Source organism: Cydia pomonella, chromosome 16, assembly GCF_033807575.1.
Source record: "Cydia pomonella isolate Wapato2018A chromosome 16, ilCydPomo1, whole genome shotgun sequence".
Taxonomy (NCBI): domain Eukaryota; kingdom Metazoa; phylum Arthropoda; class Insecta; order Lepidoptera; family Tortricidae; genus Cydia; species Cydia pomonella.
The window spans coordinates 412,527-431,762 of record NC_084718.1 but is presented as its reverse complement, the minus strand read 5'-3'; the positions used below and the strand labels follow the sequence as shown (position 1 = coordinate 431,762).

Below are 19,236 nucleotides of genomic sequence, written 5' to 3'. Positions count from 1 at the left end.
TTGAAATATTAAAATAATGACTTTTATGCGCAGTATATGACAATCAACTTTATGCGAAAAAGAGGGCATATATGATAGTGGACATAGAAACTTTTTACTAAATCTGATGGCGTAGTTCATCGTTTCGGATGCCTAATGCCTCTTAGACTGCCCCCTGTTTCAAACCGTTAGCCCGACACATACATACCTCCCCTTTATTACATATGTGTCCGTAACATGCTTACTTAGGTCTAAATCACTTACTTGTTCAGTTGCATTTATCCGCCCTTACTGGCACGTCGGTGAATTGCGATCATTGTGGGCGTACCGGTATGATCCGCAAACTTGACAACCCTAGATGTCGAAACAGATCGAGTCGTGACCTTCATTTATCTTATACTACATATTAGACATTATCAGATTTGAATCAACATCTTAAATCAAACCTACTTATCCTGCCTCCTAATAAATAATTATATTAAAAGTTATTTTATAAAGATCTTATGCAATTTACAACTATTACTTCACTAACTGAACCACTTTGACATGTCCATCTGTAGATTTATGGCCAATAACCACACAAAAATAATTCATGTACATTAGAATACACAATACAGAACATGCTTAGAATACACATAAGATAAGCTTAATATTATCAGTCACAAGTTTAGGAAAGAGTATACATACCAAAACTAGCTCTGTTCTGTATTTTATTTTCTTATGTACAGTTTATAGTTTATTAAACGATATTTTATCTTCATTCAGCAGTGCGAACTTCTACGAAGGACGTTCTTTGCAGTAGTCACGCATGAAAATGCTTGTATTTTACGTGTATCTCTGAAATTAAAATAGGGATAAGCTTAGACTTTTGACTACTTAGTCGCGATTTCAAGCGAACATATTACTCATTTCCGTTATTAAGACTAGACACCTATCGAACAGTCGAACAGATTATTTGTTTCGTCCAATATTATGTTTTTTGTTTTGGATTTCGCTTGTAGGCAAGCACCTATCTGCTGTTGTAACCACAGAACAAACATAAGTAAGACTGGTTACACTTATATGTATAGGTGTTTTATTTTTATAGGCATTCCTGTAAAATTTGCTCTTGGCCAAAATAAATGACTGTAATATGCACAAAAGTAAAATTAAAACATAATAAACGCACCGTATAATATTTTTATACATGAAGGTTACGGTGGCAGGTGTGATCTTCATACAATTTATAACCTTAAAATTCGTCTTTGATAACAGTATAGGCGTAAACATGCTTGCATATTTCAGGGCACCTTCTAGTTTTAAGATTATTGAACCTTTTCTAAGGGATCAAAATGCTTTCTTTATGTTTGAATCTACCTACCTAATTTAGAGACTATAACAGCGGTCAGTCACATCCAATTTTAATGTTTAGAAATTATAAATAGCAGCGGGGTAGCAGTTGACACATGCAAATAACTAAAATTTAAAGACTATACTGTTTGCTGATGATACAACACTTTTAATCAGAGCTAATAACCAATTAACCTTCAAAGAAGACTGTAATAATGCAATGGTGGATATAGCTAGTTGGATGAATTTAAATGACTTACAGATAAATATTAGTAAAACGAAATTCATACAATTTATTTCATACAATTCTAAGGGTTCACCGGTGGATGTTCAGTTGAGAAATAATGATGTTGAAGAGGTTGATTCGGTTAAGTTCCTTGGTATAGTACTCGACAAACATCTGAACTGGAAAGAACATATTGAACAAATATGTACAAAACTAAACAGATTTATCTTTGCTTTAAAAAGGTTGAGAGATACAGTCTCTGTAGAAGCAGCACTAGCGGCCTACCATGGCTATGTATCATCGGTAATAAGGTATGGTTTAATTATTTGGGGAAATGCTGTAGACATAGAACGAATCTTTAAGATACAAAAAAAGTGCATGAGGGTCATTTGTAAGCGTAAACATGATGATAGTTGTGTTCCGCTATTTAAAAAATTGCACATACTCCCAATGCCATGTTTGTACATTAAAAAAATTTGCATATTTGTGAAAACCCACCAATATTTTTTCATACAGAGAAACGAGATCACTCAAAGGCAGACCCGTCAAAAAACTATGTCTCGTATGCATAAACCAGTTTCTAATAAGGCCATGTACGAAAGAAACGTATACAACATGTGCATAAAGATTTTTAACCATTTACCAGAGCATTTAAAGCTGTTACAAGATAATGAGTTTAGTCGTAAATTAACAAACTGGCTGCTTGACAAATGTTTTTATAGCATTAAAAAATATTTAGAATTTAATGAGTAACGACAAATTCCGTAGTATGTATCAATAATATTGACATAATAATTGTTTTCAACTATGCAAATTTTTCTAATTATTTTCAAATTCATATATATATATTATTTATATATATTTTCCCTTGATTTTTAATGATTATTTTTATAATTCTATGGCGACTGACTGACTTTTTTCCTAATTTTTCTAATTCTCTAACTATTTATGCTAATGTCTTAATTTCAATTTTGTTATTTTTCAATGCTTAGATTTGACACATTATATTTGCACGCTTGCTTGCAAGCAAAATACACATTGTACCTGAATAGTCCTAACACCTTATGTTACTGTATTTTTGCAAATAAATAAATGATTGATTGATTGATTGATTGATAAAAATAAACCTTAATCTAATCTACAACATTGACAATCTCGCGGCGTTGTATGGGGGCTGTCAGTCTTCTAACTATATTTACTAGTCTTGTCAATACTAACACCGTATGTGTTGGCGTGAGCGTGGCATGGTTCATGTTCGTTCTTGCGCTAGGCATTTCTCGATTCGGTAACGACGCCGGTGACGCCGCCGCCGCTTCAATGATATTTGGCTAGCAACGGAGCTGGAGGTAGTTAACTTCGTCTCGCCAATGAAAAGAAAAACATTTAAACACATTAAGGGAAAGTTTTAAGTTATTGTGAATAATAAATTGATTTTACTTTAGAACTGTCCATAACTTGGTTATCTCTATTTATTGTGAAATGGAAAAAATATTTCTAAGTTATTTGTTAAAAACAATCAAATGCGTTTTCTTAGCAGGGTTCTAACCGCTTACTTTATTCGTATTAAGTACAATCAAAAACATATATTTTTCAATAAACTGTGTTACCCAAGAGTCAAAAAAGACACATGTTTACATGGAAATACGAGTAGAAGTACCTTGTAAGGAAAAATCACAAAAATATCAGAATTTCAAAGAATTGTTTTAGAAATCATAATTAATATAAAACTAAACAAAATCTAATAAATATTGCAGTGCACTTGGGGAGCCATTAGGTAGTACTAATCAAATAAGTTCCAGGATTCGAACCCGTTACTTCTTATACAAATACAATATCAACAAACTGAACCCATCGGCCTAGTCCAAATTTACGCAATGCATGTCTGTAATAGGCAACGCGGGTAAACCGGCAACGCCGGTAAACCAAGTAAATGCAACAACCACTTAAGTTTTTTCACTGGGCCTCGAACCCAGGACAAATTTTCTCAGTCGAAGTCACCACCAGTAGGCTAATATTATATATATAATATTAGTATTGATTGTTATAATTTATGATCCAATAAGTTGGTCGAAACAAAAATGATTCAATTTAATTTAATTGAATACCGAACCTTAGTCTTAATTTTGTTACTCTTTTTTATATAGTACAAGGCAGCGCAGGCTCTGTTGATGCAACAATGGATCGAGCACCTTTTCTTACCAGGATTCGAACCTGGAGCCGCTTGATTAGTTCACATCACAATAATAATCATAGGTAAAAAATCAAGCTAATAAGCTAATAAGTTCCTTTACCCTATTTTATTGCATTGCACCAAAAACTATTCGGTAGCACTAATCAGACAATTACCAGGATTCGAACCCGGATCCCACTGAAGTACAACAAGTAAATCAATCAATCAATCAATACCAATAAGCCAACCAATCAATAAAGTGCTCTCACCGGGGCTCGAACCCAGGTCCACTAACTTCTCAAACCGAATCATAACCAATAGGCTAGGACTGTCGTCCTAGTCTCAGTTTTAATCTAAAATATTCGTGATGCAGTGAGGACTGTGTGGAATCAATACTGATTATAGTCAACAAATCCGTGATCACGTTAAGCCTCCATGTACTTGAAAGTTAGTATTCTTCCAAATTGTGAGGCTCTGTCCACGCTACATGATATTTAACTAATCAGAATAGTATGGTAGAAATCGTGAGGTCAAAATAAAACTTGTCATGGTCATTGTATCAACTATATGTATGTTCTTACATTTTATATAAAATATTCTAATACTATAAATAGATAAGTAAAGTGGCAGGTACCTATATACAGGTATAATCGAACCTTCAGGGACAAGTTCGATGATACAAAAAATTACTTTGTCCTTGCCTGGGACTCAAAGCATTTCCGCAACATGTTTTAGCTAAATCGGTTCAGTGATTTAAGCTTGAAAAACTAACGGACAAACGGACGGATGGACGGACGGGCAGATAGACAGACGGACTAACATACAGACACATGGACGGACGGATGGATGGACAGACGGACAGACGAACTGACGGACGGACTGACGGACGGACGGATGGACAGACGGACGGGCAGACAGACAGACAGACACATAGACATACCATTTAAAATATTAGTAGGGAAATAGGTATAAGTGTTTTAAATAAAGCAACCTATCTCTATGCAGGTAACAGCAATATAAAATTACACACAGACACACACACATAAACCATTAAAATTTACGCATATAACGCCAAAAGAATAGGTTTCCATTTTTGCCACTTTGACTACGGATCCCAAATCACCAAACCAACATTCTGAGTGTCTTAATCTACTTGTAATGTAGAGCTACGTTCCTAGGGCAAAGCGGAGACATACAGCGATTACAGGTTACTGACCTTAAAACGCAACCCTCTGGATACACTATTGGTGGTGAAGCACATCGATCTCCTGCTTAGAGCAGCCCGCCGCTGTTGTCTGTAGTCGCTTACATATAACTTCTGGAGTAACATGCAGTGCCTGCCTGCACCACAATCATATATCTGGACTATAACATTTTTTTCAAGTACAAACGTCGCATTCATATATATCTTGTGTATGGATTCGAAGCCGCAACACTACCTAGATTTATATAACGGGAAACTTAGCTCTACTTATATGTTTTTTAAATATAATTTACAGTTATTGTAAATAGATTCTAGATATTTAATTTGAATAAAATTGCTTTTTGTAAATGACATCGAATCGAATATGACAAAAGTCAATTTTTTTCTTATACCCAAGCATAGTACCCAAGTCATAGACAATCATTATACCTTAAGGCCAGTCTAGACGGGAAGATCGAATCGAAACTTACCTAAATAACTATATGTAAAATTACTATACGTATTCCTATAATATTTGAGGTGCTCCGGTGTTCCCTCGATTCCTCATAGTATCCATCATCAGAACTGGACCTTGACATAAATGTTTCTTAAGAACTTACTTGCTACAAACTTAACAAAGAAGAATCGCGTGCGTAGAAAAGTTCCAATCTAGTCAAAGTATTATATGCCTATAAGATTTGAGGAATTCTTTCGATTTCTCATGGAACTCATCCACCTCATGGAACTCTACCTTATGACACAAATGTTTCTTAAGAACTTTACTTGCTACAAAATTAATAAATAAACCAAAACGGGCGAGAGTTGGCAAATCTCATTCTGATCAACATCAGCAGTTGCACTTCGTCATATGTCACTTTATTTTATTAAAAATGTTTGTGAGTTGATGAAAATCCAAAAATGACTCAGCTATATCTATAAGAATTTAGGAATTCCTTCGATTCTTCATGAAATCAGTCATCAGAACAGGACTTTGACACAAATGTACCCTAAGAACTTACTCAACATCAGCAGTTCCACTTCATCAAATGTACTTACTTACACCCAGTTCTTTGAAACAGTACGTACTCCATTTTGATGCCGCCAGTCCAAGTTGGAGTGTTTTCTTGAAGGTCCAAACCTTCAATAGCCTCAGTGTCCTAAGAACAACTTAAAAACTGCTGAAAAATTGCTTTGGAAACGTTAACCGTCACTTGAAAACACTTGGATACCTAGTTCACAGCATATATTTGGTGCTGGTGCAACTGCAACATTACATTAAAATATAAATAAATTGTAATAATTTAGAAAAATGGTTAGGTAGGACAGTTCACTTCAAGGTCGCGTAGATCAGAAGTAGATATGAATTTGTTCGACAATACGATATAGGTACCTAAGCATTTACATTGGCGCATTTTTTCTGGAATACTATCTAAATTGCACTTTGTATATATGCTACATTTTTAATTTAATTTGGAGCTTTTATTTTCCATGGAGTCGAACGCTATAGCAGCTATACGAGAATAAATAATAGATTTTTCTGACCTACCCAATGAATAGTGAAGGTCATCAAGAGCATACTCGCTGAGATCAATGGAATGGAGAGTCTTTCGATTGGATACAATTCTAACGCATTACAAATACGCTATTTTGTAATTACCATGTTGAATATTTTAAATTGCGTGTTTTGACAATTAATGTTGACAAACAGTTGACAATGTTACATTAAGAGTCATCTTGACATTACTTTAGAAATCCATAAACAATGGTCATCTGTCTATACTTTTTAAAATGATGGAGTAAGACTGACGAGATTAGCGCAATTTATAAATGTTTTACGTCAAGTAGAATTTTGCTCTAGAGCGACATCTAGCGTTGAGTAGAAAAGTTAAAGCGTAATTAACTACAATTAATTAACTCATTTAATGTTTTTATTTCGATTCCTGCAACCGTTTGATATCAGCTATATTATATGAAAAATAGCTTATACAAATACTTTTCACGTGATATATACATGGCATTTGTATAATAATTTTTAGAATATCGTTTTTGTTTAACTGTAAATTGTGTCTCTTTAAATACTTTACCATTGGTGTTGATACAAGAAGAATAAAGTATATTTTATATTCTTTCTAATAAAATACGTTACAACTTATTATATCTCGCGTTTAAGGAAATATAACTGCTTATATGCGCGACTTCTTTTTTTTTGTATAGCTTTTTTGTTTGCCATACATTAAAATAAAACTAAGATTAATAGCTTATAATCGACATATGTTTCAACAGTATACATCCATGGGACACTGCCCATTGTCCATGTCCCATATGTATGTAAGTCTATAAGGTATTTATAATATGGGCCTTTAGCCTTAATCAAATTTTAAAATAAATAAATAAAAATATTGTCCAAGTAAAGAACTGCATATACGCATCTTTTTATAAATAGCTACTTTAGATAAAAGACCTAGAAATGCGTTACAACAAGCAATCTAGTAAAATGTATCTTTGCAGCTGGAATTCAGCTCGGCTAAAATAATTTTACAACTAGTGGTTCTGTGAGCTGCTGTAGACAGCCTTTGTGACAAGCTTAAAACTTCACGAGAACCAGTTGAGAATTACGACCTGTAAAGGAGACAGACATTTTTCATACAAAAGTGCATGTTCTCTTTTATGTAGATACAATCAACAAACTTTCAGATTTTGGACCGGGTATGGAGGAAAGAAAAGAGAGGTAAGGGCACTGTGAATGTCATCTCGCTTTGTGTGGTAGGGTAGGGATGTCATTCCAGATCTAGAACAGAGCCCAACTGGGAAAGTGCCTCCAACTTACAGAAAACCGCACACAAATAACTAGAACCTACTCATAGTGTTGTGTTCCTGCCGGTGAGTAAGGTTGCCAGAGCTCAACGAGAGTATTAAGTTAACAGGACATATGCTTGATTGCACCAACGTAGTATAAAAACATAAACTATTATTTATTCGTATTAAAAATAATAATTTATTATTTATTTACAATTAGTATATACATATTGCTATATACAGATGATTACTATAACTAGCTTATATCTAAAATAGGCCCTTGAGGCATTGTACCAAGGATGCTGGCGGCATTTCCTCGTTGTATCGCAATACTGATACGTTGTGCGAGGAAGCTGCCAGCTCTTCGGTCACCAGTTACGTCAACCAGACGTTTCGCAATTTCTCCAAAAAAAACTTGTGCGCGCTGGGACCCCATGGACCTAGAGTTTCAACGCCAAATGATACAAAATGGTACTCTCTACCGAGGCTCTTATATTTATTACGTTTCAAAATTTCGGCGTTTTCAAAATAATTATGCATCTACTCCTAATCTTAGCGATTGGCGGTTTCATTTTAAGTTGGCGGTTGCTTCCCAAAAAATACCGAATTAAAGGAACCCGAGGGTTGCATCCCGAAGGAACCTCCAGTTTCGTCACCGGACGCGAAAGTGCTAAGCCACCAGCGCTCACAATGATATTGGATCTATCGTTTAATTCAAGTATAATTAACAAGGTACAGATTTTTTGATTGATACAAGATTGGATCTTGCGATAAAAATAATTCCCACTAGATCCATTTGTCATTTAAACTGGATCTATTACTAAAAGAAGTTCTCGTTAGATCCATTGGCCGGAAGTTGGATCTAACGAACAAAAAAATTCTCACTAGATCCATCTTGGATCTACTGGTTGGATCTATCGAGAATGAAGGGCCTGCTATGGGGTTTAGTGAATTTGTGTAACAATGTCCTAATAAAAAAACCTAAGATTTTCATGGAGACATTTCTTGAAGAGAGTTTTTCTTTAAAAGTAATAACGGCAAAGCAACAATTTGATTCATTACTGACATGATTTTCATAAGAATGAATCAATAAGAGTGTGTGAGACTATGCACAGCTAGTCGTGTGACGTTCCGTCATGGTATACTCGTATCAATAACAAACTAAGTTAGGCGGCAAAAACTTTTAAAGTTGACTAATATAAAGTAAGTAACCTACATAAAAATAAAAACGAAATTGCGAACTTAATGAGTGTTGCAGACGGATAGTTTTAGAAGATATTATTAACTAATTATTGTAATTGTTTAGTGTTAGTATAAGTAAGGATGTCTGTTTTAAGTTCCGATTACAACGCTGTCGTAAAATTATTGTCTGAACTCCTAGTGGGAATTGTGTTAGGATGTAGGCTACATTTATTATTTTAGAATCTTATCCGTGTATATTACTGGCCTGTATCTGTTTTTTCCCCAATAAAGAAAAAAATACATCTTGGATTTGGATACTCGTATAATTGTAATCAAACTTCACAGGTAAGTTCGTTTGTTAAGTAAAGTTCGTAATGGCGTAGTGGGTAGTGACCCTGCCTATGACGCCGATGGTTCTGGGTTCAAATCCCGGTAAGGGCATTTATTTGTGTGATGAGCACGGATATTTGTTCCAGAGTCATGGGTGTTTTCTATGTATTTAAGTATTTATATGTACGAGTATATTATAATTATATATCGTTGTCTCAGTAGGTACCCACAACACAAGCCTTACTGCTTATAATATGAAATATATATTAAGTATTTACTAAAATATCAGCAAAAACATGCCAAAAAAAAATAAAGCACCATTTTTCAAAGCTGACTAAACCATGAATACAAAAAACAAAACCCAATCCAATTTCATCGCCATGTTTTCTTTGCGTTACTATAAGTAACAACAATAAAGCATCCACCGAGGACCTAATGCCCTTGGCCGACAGGCTATAATACCTTGGCCCGTATATTGTTGTCGTATAATCCCGAACAGTTGCATAAATCCGGTTCGAACCGGGATAAACTGGCATTCCTTTTGGTTACCGAGCGGTCGCCTAATTTTATTTTATTTTATTTTATTTTATTTTATTGTTTTTAAGGGATAACAAACAACTATACAAATACAATCTACAAATGGTGTTACATTATAAGTGTTGTTTTTATGTACAGCCAGCAACGTTATCCACAAGTTACTTATACACATAATGTAACCATTATACCTTGCTTGATCTTTAGAGCTGCTAACTGTAAGCTTTAGAGAAATGAGCGTCTCGCTTTTTTGTTGAAAGGCTCTTTTTACAAATTTCTTGCTGAGTATAATAGCTTCTAAACTATTGATCTTAAAATTATACAACTTCACGTATTGAAAGAAAGCTCTTTGAAAGCGACTGGTTCACTCAGCCAAGTGATCATCAATGTCCTAATTAACTAAATGACTACACGACGTTCAGCCATCTGGTTAAGCGTTGCGATCAATGACTTGGCTGGTTGTTCTTTAGCCAACATTAGCTGGCTAATTTAACCAGTTGGCTGCGACGTACATATAACACGATATAGTTATAAAACTTTTTATTTATTTTTCTCATTTACATCCCAAAAGTAGCCCTTTAAGTATAAAATTAATTTATTGATGTTACATGTCCTTGTTATTATCACAGATACATTTGAAGTAAATTAGTCGTTTTCAGTAGCTTAGTAGTCCAGGTAGAAAGTGTTAGAGTTCCGTTTTTTCCTTTAGTGAACCCTAGAAACAATTCGCAAAGTTCCTATGTTCCTGGGTTATCGTAGACAACAAGTAGCAAAGCAAGGACAACAATGCGTAAACTCGACGGGTCCGGATTTATTTGACAAGAGGGTGAAGGCTTCGGGTGAAGTTTAGAATTGAATTTGTTTGTTTTTGAAAGGGCTATCGGTTTTGAGTACCGCTGTACGATTGCGAAATCAGACGTTTGTACGGAAATTATTATGGAACTCTTAAAACGTCAGATCGATGCCATATTGGGAAATGGCGCAGAGTCGTGCGAAAGCAACGAACTAGAAAAAATATAGACGTCTGCAGAGTAAAGCTCAAAAAAACCGGGCAAGTGCGAGTCGGACTTGCGCACGAAGGGTTCGTATGAAGGGTTTGTTGTATGGGAGCCCCCCTTAAATATTTATTTTATTCTGTTTTTAGTATTTGTTGTTATAGCGGCAACAGAAATACATTATCTGTGAAAATTTAAACTGTCTAACTATCACGGTTCATGAGATACAGCCTGGTGACAGACAGACGGACGGACGGTCGACTATTCGGTCGTAATATTGTTTCTTTAATTATTTGAATAAAGTCTATTACAGGCGAATACGCATGCATATTACCTACTTGGATCATTATATTGTAGTAAACGATAATAAGCAACGCGCGGGTGCCCTTCAATTTTAATACAAACTTTTAGCATAATTTCATTTAACTACTATTGAAACTCATAATAAACATTATGTATAAAAACAAAACATATAAAGTTGTTAGTCATACTAATTTAATGACAGAATGCTCTATCATCATAAAAACGTTCTTCATAACAATCCTTAGGAATAATTTTACTTGTTATAACATACATTTCGTATAATAATTAAAATATAGTACTAAATTTTAACGAATGGTGACATAGTGTTCTATGATAAATATACTTGGTGTCAATCAAACTATTAAATTATACAACAATCTACCTATTCAACTTTAAAGCTGGTCGCCGTTAGGTACGACGACGAGCGAAGCGAGGAGGAGTGTTAGGTAGAACTGCGACCATATGGGGAGAACCATATGTCTTGGAAATTGTATTTTTGCTTGTTCATTTTCACTAGGCGTTTATATGAAGTTTATCTGAATCCTTTAGGAACCACAAAGGTTCCAACTCACACTGGCCGCTGCTTTGCGGTAAAATGATATATGTCGACTGTAGCCGCCGTGCAGGTCAGGGCCTCGACGACTTAAATAAAACTTCGATTTATAATGAAGTGAAGTATAATCTTCCCAAAGGTACTGGTTTACAAGGGTTCTTGCCAAAACGGTTCAATGTAGAAAGTAGGTGTTGAAAGTATGGAGGATGATGCAAGAGTGATTTGCAATATTTGACTTGATCAGTACAAAAAGGTTTAGATTTAAATGCTTCCAATTGGCCGCGATACAGATTATGTGGAGCGCTCCTATTGGTGCTTTTAAAAAGCCTCCGAATAATAGCCGAGCCCGACGGCTGCGTTTAGCTACTGCATTGTTTTTTATATAATATTAAGTTGCAGTCGCAACATACTCCCGGGCGTTGAGATACTCAACAAAAAACAAAGAACAATAGATGGAAGTTAAGAAATCGAACAATAATTAAACAGAGTGAAGATGATAACAAGTTAAGTAATAGGGAGGGGGCACAAGTTGTTATACGCCCTACGGATGACTCCTTTCTTCGTGCGTACGTCAGCGACTCTGGTGACGTTGTCCGTGCCCGGGTACAGCTTCGTGACGCGTCCCAGCAGCCACAGGAGAGGTGGAAGTGCGCGGTCCTTGACCAAGACCATAGTCCCGACTTGCAGCTGGTCTGTCGAGGTGTGCCACTTCGTCTTATGCTGGAGGAGAGTAACATACTCATTAGAAAAGCGGCTCCAGAAATGTTGCTTGAGTTTTTCAACTCTCTGGAACCTTTCGAGCCGTGAGATGTTTTCTTCAGTCAGAGGTTCTTGTGGGACTGACAGAAGAGAACATCCAATAAGGAAGTGAGAGGGTGATAGGTAGGTAAGATCAGATGGATCAGAAGATAAAGGGGTAAGGGGTCTAGAATTCAGAATCGCTTCAATCTGAATCAGGCAACAATTTAATTCTTCATACGTTAAATGTGTAAGAGATAAAATGCGTTTGAGATGATATTTGGTTGACTTTACTGCGGCTTCCCAAAGTCCGCCGAAGTGTGGTGAGTAAGCCGGGCTAAATTTAAAGTTAATAAGGTTTTCTGCCATACCTGACTGCAGCTTATCGTGATTATGTTTTAAAAAGTTACTAAGTTCGTTTGATGCCCCGACAAACGAAGTTCCGTTGTCACAATAAAGAGTTTGAGGCTTTCCCCGACGACTCATGAAGCGGCGGAGAGCAGCAAGGAACGACTCTGTCGTTAGACTTGTGACAAGTTCCAAGTGAAGAGCCTTGACTGCAAGACAAACAAATACCAATATATATGATTTAATTGTTTTGCTACCCCTACCCTTACGGTCAGCTTTCAGCACTGGTCCGGCAAAATCCATTCCCGTGTGCAAAAAGGGATATTCCAACTGTGTCCTATCGATAGGCAAGTTGCCCATTGACACTTGAAAAGGTCTAGCCTTGAACCTGATGCAGCGAACGCATTTATACACTAAGTGGCGCGCCAGGTTTCTTCCACCAGTGGGTAGTATTTTTGCCGAACGCTTGCTAGCAACAGCTGAGGTGGGGCGTGCAATAATGCCATATGTTGCATGTCAAAGAGCAGTTTGGTAAGGTGATGCCTGCTACACAATAAGATTGGATGCTTAATGTCGTAACTATAATAAGCATTATTAAGACGACCACCGACACGTATTAATTTCTGATCGTCTAAGAAGGGTGTTAACGAAAGCAGTCTACTTTTCGACTGTAAGGGCTTGCCCAAAGATAAGAGTTTGTAATCTTCAGGATATGATTCCTGCTGTGCGAGTTGTAGAAGTTTAGTTTTACTTGATTTTATTTCTGTATATGTTAAATTTGATGTGCTTTTATTATTTTTATTTTTGCAATTATGTATAAATCTGTAAATATATGCTACGATTCGTATTAGTTTTGTAAGTTTTGAATTATTAGTGATAAGTTTAGTTATAAGATTTTCATTTTCGTTTATGTTTGCCTGTGCGTTTGTATGCAATGACACTTTTGGCAGATTATCTGCGTTTGTATTAGGTGTCATAGAAAATTGAATAATGGAATGATGCAAAAAATCTGGACCTGTCCACCATAGTGTGGAGATGCTGAGGTCATCAGCCTTCAATTCCTCGTGACACTAGATCTGCCGGGTTCAGCTTTGAGGGTACATAGCTCCATGTTTGTCCACGAGTGCTCTCTTGAATCTCATTCACACGGTTGCGAACGAACGGTTTCAGTCGATTAGACGGCCCTGCGAGCCAGCCCAGCATGATCATAGAGTCAGACCAAAAGTAACTATGATCAACCTTCACGGTCAGTGACGAAATGACCTTTGCCCAGAGTCTTGCACTAAGCAACGCGCCACAAAATATTTTTTCTGGTGGCTCAAATGATGATGATGATGATGATTGATTTTCGCTCATGTGGCCTAAGTCGATGTATTCGCGAATAAAATCAAAATATAAGTTTTTTAAGACAGGATCGCGTGCGAGCCGTTTCTCCAATGCCAAGAAACGGCGCTTGGCCATATGATATGAGTCGCCAAGTACATCCGGTGACTCTTTTAAAGGTAACGTCACAACAAAGCGGCCATCTTGATCGTGAGTGGTATTATCTAAGAAACTTTTTTCGCACGCTTGCTCTTCTTGAGACATGCGATGTTTAGAAGACACCGAGTCTAATTCGCAAAATCGAGTAAGATTAGTTTCCTCATTATGTGTGAGGAACGAACAAAAATAAGATTCGTTTATGTTTGTATTGTAGGCAGGTATGGAACCGCACACGATCCAACCTAACGATGTTTCACGTAATTGAGGTTTATTTTTACCTAATTTTATATTCGCGGAACCTAAGACGTCCCAAAATACTTCCGCCCCGACCAAAATATCAATAGCGGAAGGCTCATAAAATGATGGGTCTGCCAATGTGATGCCGGCAGGAATACGTATATTGGTAAGATCTATGCGACATGGCGGCAGAGATTTATTTATTACTTCGGCAACGTAACAGTTTACGGTCGTCGTATAGTTACTATTGAGTGACTGAATTGTAATATTGCAAGACTCCGGACAATGTGAAAGCTGCTCATTGATACCTGTGATCGTAGCTCCCGCGCTGCGTGTCGCTACCCCAAGCCGTCCGCACAGATCTCGCGTCACGAAGTTGGAGGAAGCACCGTTGTCCAGAAGCAGACGCGCCTCACGTAGCACTCCGTTCGCGTCACTCACGTGCACCAACGCTGTGGACAGTAGTCCGGAAGTCTCAGTAGGGGTAAACACTTTTGTTTGTATATTGCCGTTAAAGTGAACATCTGGCACCGGAACGTCACTGCTAGAAGATGCTTTGTCAACATGTTTATGCAAAAGAGTGTTATGCTTAAGTTTGCAATATTTACAATGAGATAACACACATTGTTTTTCTAAGTGTCCCGGGCGAAGACAGTTCTTACATACTGAGTAACCGTTTACATTTTTTATTCGATTATCAACATCTAATTTACGAAAGGATTCGCATGTAAATAAGAAATGGTCATGCTTACAATAAGGGCAAACAATAGGTTTGCGATAAGAATTATTATTAGTAGTTGTAAGATAATTATGCGTCTTTTGTGGCTCGCTTTGTGAATGCAATTGAAATTTATGTTTAGATGTTTTTTGACCAATATTATTGACGTAATTATCGCCAAGAGATTCAAGTAAGTCGGCCCTGTTGTTTAAAAATGTAATATATTGCTGCAACGTCGGCGAACCTGTTAAAAGGTTTCTGTGCTCCTCCCACTCACGCTTAGTTACTAGATCTAACTTCTTAGACATTATGTAGATAACTAAGGTGTCCCAATGGTCGGTAGGCTCCCCTAAGGTGCCAAGCGCACGCAAATTTTTATTAGTTACGTCCACCATGTTACGTAACAAAGAGCTCGATTCATGTTGCATAGGTTCAAGGTTAAACAAGGCCTGGATGTGATTATTAATTAAAAGGCGCGGGTTATCATACCGCTCCGAAACTAATTGCCACGCTTTATGATAGTTATCACTGCTAAAATCAAGACTTTGAATCACAAGGGCGGCACTGCTTTTCAAAGATGCACGAAGATAGTGAAATTTGCTTATGTCGTTGATAGCGGGATTATTATGAATAAGGGAAATATACGTATCTCTAAAGCCGAGCCAATGCTGATAATTCCCATCGAAGTGAGGCAGATCAATCTTGGGCAGACGAACGAAGTCATGCCGGCCGCCGCCGCATGACGTGGAAGCCGCGGACTCGGATCCGGCCCGACCGCCGCTCGACTGCACCGTAGGACTCAAAAGAAGTCGAGCAGTCGAGACCAACATAAAGAACTGGCTTTCAAACTGCTCCCGCTCCGCATATGCCTCGTCGGGTTTCTCAGTTAACGCTTCAATCTCCATCTGTAAAGCGTCAAACTCTGGATAAACCGATTCTATTTTATCTAAACGACACTGCAACTCCGTTATTTGTAACTCACTTAATTTTTCACACGTTTTAGCCACATTAATGTAAGTGTTAAACAAAGTTAATTTAGCTTTTAAGCTGCCACGTTTCTTTACTAACTCCTTTAACGTGTCCGCCATTTTGAATTATACGTAAATTTAAAAATGCAATTACCTATGCGTAAGAGAAGTGTGAACACTAACGAGTTAAAATGCAACTGACGAGAACAAAGAAGCGGAGTAGATAAGCAGCTGCGCGCGAAATGTGATGATTTAGCAAAAAAATTATGTTACTGAGGCGAAGATAATAAGCGATGGAGACGGCTTTTTAATATGTAGTAGGATTTTTATAACAAAGATGATATTAAGTTAAGCTATTTTATTGCGATGAATTATGATTTTGTATGAAAATGAATTATTTGTGCCTGACACGTATAGAGCTATTCTTAATTCCAAGAAAAATAGGTATAGAAGGGAAATTGAAGGAAATTGGAACGAACTCACTCTGTCTAGTCCTACGTATTCAGGTGATGCAATGTACTGGAACTGAAGTCCTTGATGTCTTGATGTGGTGGAAGTCCAACGAACGCTTTCCTTATGCCGGTAAACGCTGGGACCCCTCGTTTTCAACGTCTGTTGCGTGTTCTTCCTAAGCCGAAGAAACTGAAGACAACGAAGACGGTTGCGAAGATTGGTCAAAGTCCACTTCCACGATGAACCCGTTGTTGGTCAAGTCTGCCCTTGTCTTGAAGGCTGCGAAGGACCATATGTAGCCGCCGTGCAGGTCAGGGCCTCGACGACTTAAATAAAACTTCGATTTATAATGAAGTGAAGTATAATCTTCCCAAAGGTACTGGTTTACAAGGGTTCTTGCCAAAACGGTTCAATGTAGAAAGTAGGTGTTGAAAGTATGGAGGATGATGCAAGAGTGATTTGCAATATTTGACTTGATCAGTACAAAAAGGTTTAGATTTAAATGCTTCCAATTGGCCGCGATACAGATTATGTGGAGCGCTCCTATTGGTGCTTTTAAAAAGCCTCCGAATAATAGCCGAGCCCGACGGCTGCGTTTAGCTACTGCATTGTTTTTTATATAATATTAAGTTGCAGTCGCAACATCGACAGACGTAAAGTACGGATGTAGGTAAGTTTGACGCTTAGAAAAATCGATTATATTCCATGCAAATATAATGTTTTATGTTTTTTTATTAATTAGTAATTCAGTGTTGTTAAACTTTCTGCAAACTCAATCAAATAAAGTTTATGAACGATTTCCCGTGGTTTGATTGTGAAACCACACCTTCAATATTATGCTGTTGGTTTTCATGAATAAAAAACGTTCTGAGTATAAAATAGTATACAAAGTGAACATTATACTGGTTGCCTGTTATGCAAATACATTACTATGCTACTAAACTATAATTACTTTCGAAATTATGCAATTCGTTTTTATTGTATTTGTTTTTATACCAAATCATAATTTCTGCATTTCAAAATTATGCAATTCAAATTATGCAAAATGAAATTTCGCAAATTGTTATTATTAAAAACATTACACACCCGCAACGCGCATGTAATATCTTTAGAATATTAGCAAGCGACTTATCACCAATGGGTCTGTATGGTTAGTAGCCACCAACGTGGTGTTAAGTAATACCTACTTTAAAAGGTGTATTACTGTGGGTACTATGAATTTATTTATTAAAACTTCTTGCATAAAATACAAAATAAATATACAAATGGCGGACTTAATGCGTAACGGCGTTATCTAATAGTCAAACATAGGGCTAAACAGAGACGTAAAATTTTTGCAACGAGAAAAGTAAGAAACGAGCACAGCCGCGGCAGCTTCAAGATCCGGCCCATTGAAGATAAGCTCTCCGAATCGCGCTTAAAGTGGTACGGCCATGTCATGAGGAGGCCAGAAGATCATATGACTAGACAAGTCGTGAGCATCAACGTCGGCTCCAAAAGATCGGGCAGAGGTAGACCTATTACGACCTGGATGTCCGTCATAAACAACGACCTTAAGAAAACCCAAATAAATGTCTCGACGACCCAGAACAGATACGCCTGGCGAAGAATGACGAGGAGAGCCGACCCCAAATGACATGGAAAAAGGCTAGACAAAGAAGAAAGAAGAAGAGAAAACAAAAAATAATATGCAGCCTACATATGCAATACACAGATAAAAATACTACTATAACTTGTGAGTAGTATTGTTTGCATTAGATAAGAATAAATCCTCAACTGAACCCCATCCCCTTGTAAATATTTTTAAAGTGGAATCCCACTTTGATTTACAGTAAATTGAAATGAGGCCCGTATTTATCCGTCTCACTATCTAAACCTCTAAAGCCGGGAACCCTCGTCCGGAGGGCTCGAGCCGGACTTGAATCGATAAGTGCTCAGCTTCCAAATCAGTTGCGATACAACCAATTTTAAATTGCTTTGACTGCGATGTTTAAAGGTTTCCAATTTTTATTTAAAAAAATCGTTATGTACCGAAACCTGATGAGCAATTTCCGAATTAAAAATACGTTAGTTTTAATATATGTATTTAGTAATCGCCAATATTTTCACATTTCAATTTCATGCTTATCTCATATTCGAGCGTTTCTTTTGTTTTGGCATTTTTTTATGTGACTTTTGCCTGCTTTGTGTTATTTCTAATCAGGATCGCGAGCGCTTTACATCCTTATGGGAGAAAACAAGTGTCCCAAATTTTCTATTCATTTTTCAAACTTTTTGTTACCGCCATACAAAATGGGGAAAAACTCTGGGACATTTTTTTTATCCCATTATTAGGATCGAAGGAGCTCATCAGAGTAGAAAAAACAAACAATTTATAAAAAAATACGAAATTAATGAAAGTGGCAAAAAAAGAAACGCTCATTCACGACCATCTACTGAGCCTACTATACCTACTGAACACTCACAAATATTTTCACACTTTTCATTCTCATCTCGCATTCGCGGCGCGTAATCAGCGTCGTCATTACGCCCGCAATTTATATTTTATTCCCAAAGGAACGGGTGCCTTTGACAATGGCAACTTCGACACGACAGGGCTACAAAAACAGATTTTATTTGATTGTGTCACGGCTTGGAGGCTGATTGTGAAAGACCGGAAAGAAAAATTGATTTAAAAGTTATATAATATCATAAAAATAACACGATTGGATA

General features: G+C 36.9%; 2 protein-coding genes and 1 long non-coding RNA gene across 4 annotated transcripts; all 3 read right to left on the bottom strand.

Annotated features, from left to right (window-relative positions):
- Positions 1-675: 675 nt before the first annotated feature.
- Positions 676-5,265, bottom strand: LOC133526544 (uncharacterized). Its single transcript, XR_009800746.1, has 2 exons — positions 4,921-5,265; positions 676-816 (listed from the first exon to the last, which is right to left on the bottom strand). It is a non-coding gene; the product is annotated as an uncharacterized LOC133526544 (long non-coding RNA).
- A 6,382-nt stretch (positions 5,266-11,647) lies between these two features.
- LOC133526709 (uncharacterized) lies at positions 11,648-13,715 on the bottom strand. The gene has a single exon (XM_061863427.1). It carries the CDS (start codon positions 13,024-13,026, stop codon positions 12,085-12,087), a length of 942 nt encoding a protein of 313 aa, XP_061719411.1. The 5' UTR covers positions 13,027-13,715; the 3' UTR covers positions 11,648-12,084.
- Positions 12,528-17,156, bottom strand: LOC133526708 (uncharacterized). Of its 2 annotated transcripts, none has more exons than XM_061863425.1 (2): positions 16,086-17,156; positions 12,528-16,008 (listed from the first exon to the last, which is right to left on the bottom strand). In XM_061863425.1, the coding sequence occupies exon 2, from the start codon at positions 16,006-16,008 to the stop codon at positions 13,714-13,716; it is 2,295 nt and encodes a 764-aa protein (XP_061719409.1). In that variant the 5' UTR covers positions 16,086-17,156; the 3' UTR covers positions 12,528-13,713. The 2 variants fall into 2 exon arrangements, with proteins under 2 accessions (XP_061719409.1, XP_061719410.1); XM_061863426.1 differs by having other exon boundaries at positions 16,226-17,156.
- Positions 17,157-19,236: the final 2,080 nt, after the last annotated feature.

What these genes read in the sequence shown, in the direction of transcription:
- LOC133526709 (XM_061863427.1), bottom strand. Translation starts at nt 13,026, where the DNA reads ATGGGCAACTTGCCTATCGATAGGACACAGTTGGAATATCCCTTTTTG.
- LOC133526708 (XM_061863425.1), bottom strand. Translation starts at nt 16,008, where the DNA reads ATGGAGATTGAAGCGTTAACTGAGAAACCCGACGAGGCATATGCGGAG.